Below are 5,579 nucleotides of genomic sequence, written 5' to 3'. Positions count from 1 at the left end.
GTATGTATGTATGTATGCTTAGGCAGTCGAGATACACGACATGTGTGATGGATAGATTCCTTTAAAAAAATTTAGAGTATATCTTTTATGAGATGGTCTCACGAATCTTTATCTGTGAGACGAGTCACCCCACCGATATTAACAATAAAAAGTAATATCTTACCATAAAAGTAATATTTTTTCATGGATGATCCAAATAAGAGATCCGTCTCACAAAATACGACCTATGAGATCATCTCACACCATTTTTTTTTCCAAAAATCTATTCCAAATTTGTATTTGGTTTTTGTAGAATGACCAAATTCGTAATTTCATAACAAATGGTAAAAACAATGAAGAAAAAAACCCACCTTCAAGAAATGGTAACAGAAGTCGACACGTGAGAATAGCGGTAGTAATATATTCACCATTTTCAATTCCAACACGCATCCATTGTTTGTTTTGTCGTCTTCGAGTCAGAGCTTAGCAATTCTTAAAACTAACCGAGTAGACACGCCGATCAAGTCTTCCTCTCCGTTTCCTGCTTACAGGGTTTCATTTTTGTTCGATCTGAGCAGTAAAAATCAGGTGGAATAGCAGTTCCTCGGCTTGTTAATGGTTCAGTTGATGAAAAGCGGTAAATCGGAATCAGACAGAGAGAAGATGGCGCCGGTGAAGATGGAGGTGGAGGATCCTTTGGAAGAAGAGTACGGACGGCTCCAGAAGCGCGCCAAAGTAATTTTTTTGTGCTTTATTTTGTTCGTTTTTGTGCTTGCAGGTGCCCTTTTTTTTTTTGCGTTTTTTTGAGAAATTTACGTATGTTTGCGGGAAGGACCAGCATGAATCTTCTGAAGGAGTATTGATGGTGTTGATTTATTGATCCAGTTTGATTTTTTTAGCCTTTTGTTTTTACCTATTTTGTTGCTTAGGATTTTTAGTCGTTGAGTTTTTCTGTTTAGGGTTTTTGCTGATATTGGTGCAATCTATTATTAATTTTTTATTTGACTGTGAATTTGTTGGTGATGAACTTGGGTTGGTGATATTTTATACGATGTCTTGATTGGTGAATGATTTACTCGAAAGTTCTCGACTTGCTAAATTTGCGAGCAAAGAAATTTATGTGGTGTGCGTATGCAATTAGATGTGATTGTTCTTTGATTATTGTAAAATTAGTTGTCCCGTTCTTGGGATTTTATTCAATTTCCTTGAACCCCAACTGTGAGCTGATCTTTGTGGATTTCGGAATAATAATGTCACTATTTGGTTATTACGTTATTCATATGATTTGGGGTTTCATTACTATAACAGAGTCGAGCAATGGGAGGTGTCGAAGCTCCAGCATCACAGTACAACCCGCTTGACGAGCCGAGTCCTTTGGGTTTACGGCTGAGGAAAAGCCCTTCACTCTTGGAGTTGATCCAGATGAAACTATCCCAAGCAAATAAACCAAAATTTGGAAGTCATGGACATGGTAAAAAAGAACCAAAAGGTGGTGCTGCATCTGGAGATAAGCTGAAAGCTTCAAATTTTCCTGCTTCAATTCTTCGAATTGGAACCTGGGAGGTACGGTTATGTTTCTGTGTATGAAATAAAATTTTAGGTTCAAAATGAAATTTTGGTTGAAATCATGGAAACATTTCCTGGCTCTGCAGTATAAATCGAGATATGAAGGAGACCTGGTGGCAAAATGTTATTTTGCGAAGCATAAGCTGGTGTGGGAAGTTCTTGATGGCGGTCTTAAAAATAAAATTGAATTTCAATGGTCCGATATCATGGCTCTGAAGGCAAATTACCCAGATGATGGTCCTGGAACCTGGGATGTTGTGGTATAAAGCTTTGTTTATCGTTTTGCTGGTTTTATTTGTTGCTTGAATTTTAACTGCTCCCACTACAAACACATGGCCATATTATTTTCTCTCCTGTTATTCCTGATGCAGCTAGCACGACAACCTCTTTTCTTCAGGGAGACTAATCCTCAACCGAGAAAGCACACCCTTTGGCAGGCGACTGCAGACTTTACTGGTGGACAAGCTAGTATAAATAGGTCAGATAAGTCTTTCCTAGGTTTGACTACATATAGTAATGTTTCGCTGCAAGCATTCTTATGTTTCTTAGCTTCCTTCAAACAAGCTCTGTATAAATGTTCATGTTAAATTCATGTTCATCAAAGAAAAATATTTTTTGTGAGATCCTGGATTTGAATCTACGAGTTATGAAGCATCAAGAGTGCTTTTAAATGAAGATTCTATGCTCAATTCACTTTCTTTTGTGCGTTCAGAAATGTATTCATGTGCCACGTGGTGCTACCCGGTGTAATATTTTTGTGACATTTCGTATCTTACTATGCTATTCTTCTAGTGCATGCGACTGAATACTGCAGCATTATTATCATATATATGATGTTTAAAATTCTGTGACATTCTAATTTCTTGTTGCAGGCGACATCATCTCGAGTGTCAACAGGGCTTGTTAGGAAAACATTTTGAAAAACTCCTTCAATGTGATCCCCGTTTGAACATTCTTAGTCAGAAAGGAGAGTTAACATTGGATTCTCCTTATTTTGAACCCAGACACTCTTTGTTTGATGATCAGAATGAGAGCAATGAATTTGATTTGGATAAAGAGGGAAGTCCTTCCTTTTTTACCTTGCATAATGCCACTTCGTCGTCAGGGGTCCAATCTTCTTCCTCTAAGAATGATCAAGATGCTCTGAGCAGAAATTCTGAGTCTTACCCTCGTGAAACACCATCACCTAGCTCAGGTAAAATTGTCACGAATTTGGAAGGCTTTGCTGAAATCTGATTTAAGTTGCTTTTTATTGGTAGGCATGACTTTGTCGATGTTTAAAGTAATTAGTCCTGCGCGGCTTCTGTTTCGATTTGCTTTTTCAAGGCAGTGATATTCTCAGGGTTCTAAAATTCACCATGCGCTAGTCGGGCGCAAGACCAACACCTAGGCGGAGCGGATTCCACGATATCAACATAATAAGATGAAGTATGGTGTGTTAGTACAAGCCAGCAAATCAAATTTCTTTGTTGAACTTTAGTTTATGGCCTATACAAAATACTTTTCATTAAATTAAAATCCCAAAAAACTTTTTTTAAAAAACAACCCCCCAAAAAAAATTAATCCTAGGGCGCCTAAGGCCATCTAGGCGTCCTTGCTTTTTAGGCTGGCGGACTAGCATTTTTTAGGTGTGGTCGGACGGCGCCTAGGTCGAGATTAGATTTGATGAAGGATCTTTCGTTTTTTACATAGGCAATCTGCAGATTAGCTTTGATTAAAAATTTTTTTATTCAAAATGTCTTCATTTGTAATAACCCGTATCTGCCTTCCCCATGAGCTACAGTGTCAACCGTAGTTTGAGAATATCCCTGTGGCACATCGCGGAGATGTCTTCTTTACCAGGTCTGCTCATAAGTTTATAGATCCTGTGAAAAGCCGAGGAATCTGCAGGTCACTATGTTATAAAGAGGCAATATATTGTTCCATTGCATAGTTCCAGCTTATTGTTCCAATACTTGGTGTAACTCTTGGGTTATGCCAATCGATCATTACTCTCACATTTTATTTTTGGGCAGACCGATAGTTTACACGTTTTAGATCTATATGTTTCTCCATTCTGGTATTTCAGCTCCAAAACCTGAAAGTTGCAGCACATGAGTGAATTGTAACCAGCTCCAAATTTATTAGTAGAACATGATTATCAAAATCTTTTTACCGCTTCTACCTGGAAATGCTGCCAGTTCAGTTATTGTTGTTTTTGTGGTTGCAATTTACTTTATGGTTTCCTATAGGTTGTTAAGTTACTATTGATTCAATCAATCCCTCATTTTTATGTACTGATTGTGGTACCGTTTAATTATTGTAACGGAACGGTTGATGTTTAACCTTTCTTTGTTTTCCTCTGGAATCCCGCTTCAAGTAGTCAATTTCTGTACTGACCCTATGATCACAACATATGCACTCAGGTAAGGACACCATGGCTGCTGAAGATTTTAGACATGGTGAAATGGAGCAATTCAAAGCACTCAGCAACTGGGATCGTATCAGGGCACCCGGGCTCCATTCTTCCATGTCCATGAGTGACTTGGTGAACCATCTTGAGAGCAGGATATCAGAGCATGGAACATCCAGCGATCCAGCTCTCTCCATTGAGGATTGGCACAGCCTTGAAATATTGGATGATATAAACCGGTGCCTGTTTAGCGACCTCCATAACGTGCCAGACTCGGATGAGAAGTTGCTGATGTCCCGGGTAAATTCTCTTTGCTGCCTCCTGCAGAAAGATTCTGCTGTGGTTTCAAACTCCCAATTTAGAAATGACATCAGTCCTGATTTCTATTTCGAGCAAAAGAGAATTGATGAATCATACGCTGGTGGTGCATCAACTAGTGAAAACAACATTAACCGGAACCGAAATGAGTCAAATGAAACATCCGGGTACAATCAGGCACCGGCCATGTCCAGGAAGGACTCGGTCGGAGAACTACTGCTCAATCTCCCTAGGATAGCGTCTCTACCACAGTTCTTGTTCAATATTTCGGAAGATTTGGAGAGCCAAGCTAGATAACACTTCTCTGTGTCTTGTACACAAACATATAGCCATAGTGTTGGGGATTCAGAAATTCAGATTGATGAAGAATCCTGTAACTTTATCTATTTACTGGCTTTGAACCTCTGTTTGTGTGTGTTGTGTATTCTATAACATTGAATGTTTCTTTTGTGTAATGGAATGTTGTAATCTTTGTTTTCAAGGTTGTTCGACCCAGGCAGAGGATTCCATTGAATGGGTTATGACTTCTGCTCCATGACGGCCGACCAACGTTCTAAAAACTGCATGTGTTAGCTGCGCTTAAGCTAGATTAATATAGTTTAATACGAGTTTAAGTGAAAAAATAATATTGATTTAAATTATATCAAAAATATAAATGGAGTAAACGATGTACAAATATAATAATATAAGTATCATGTGTTAATTTTTCATCAGATGGTAATTTAATATATTTTATTATTCATTTTTTCTTTAATATCATTAAATCGAGTTTTTCTTAATGAAATATCAATAATTCATATTTTGATGATATCATATATAACAGTTAATCAAAATATTAGAAATAAAATTTATTTTGCTACAAGTTATATTTCAACCAATTATATATATCGTCGGACGTTATTTTTGTTAATCGGACGCTGCGAGATTGAGTTAGATGACATGAATATAACAAGTCATATCATGCTAACTCGACTAGTTCAAATTCAATCTTGATCAAACGAGACTTAATTAAGCTTGTTAGAACTAATATCATATTGTGATTATTCTATTTGTCTCAAATTTGAGATCCAAATAGTTGGATGGTTAGCCTGAACCCGGTCAAGAATCTTTGCCCAAGTCTTTTAACTTCTGGCTCTGAATAGAAAGTCAAATAAAATGCCCACTGTTCCCACTAACCAGTCGCGTGGAGAAAATGGTCGTCGCTGAATTAACATATTTAATTTCATTCCAAGATTAATAAAAAAAATAGCGTAACTACCACTTTAACCATTTATTTGAATATATATATATTCATAACAGAGTAAAAATATTTGGTGTCATTGTC

The 5,579-nt window shown here is 37.3% G+C and overlaps 1 protein-coding gene across 1 annotated transcript; it reads left to right on the top strand.

Moving 5' to 3' along the window:
- The first annotated feature begins 408 nt into the window (after positions 1-408).
- Positions 409-4,732, top strand: LOC142529086 (uncharacterized). The gene is made up of 6 exons (XM_075634479.1): positions 409-714; positions 1,288-1,542; positions 1,632-1,805; positions 1,917-2,023; positions 2,418-2,740; positions 3,951-4,732. Exons 1-6 carry the CDS (start codon positions 595-597, stop codon positions 4,550-4,552), a joined length of 1,581 nt encoding a protein of 526 aa, XP_075490594.1. The 5' UTR covers positions 409-594; the 3' UTR covers positions 4,553-4,732.
- The last annotated feature ends 847 nt before the right edge of the window (positions 4,733-5,579 follow it).

The sequence above is a fragment of the Primulina tabacum genome, chromosome 16 (genome assembly GCF_025594145.1).
Source record: "Primulina tabacum isolate GXHZ01 chromosome 16, ASM2559414v2, whole genome shotgun sequence".
In the NCBI taxonomy this organism is placed as follows: Eukaryota; Viridiplantae; Streptophyta; class Magnoliopsida; order Lamiales; family Gesneriaceae; genus Primulina; species Primulina tabacum.
Note: the sequence above shows the minus strand (reverse complement) of the source record. Positions and strands in the feature narration are given on the sequence as shown.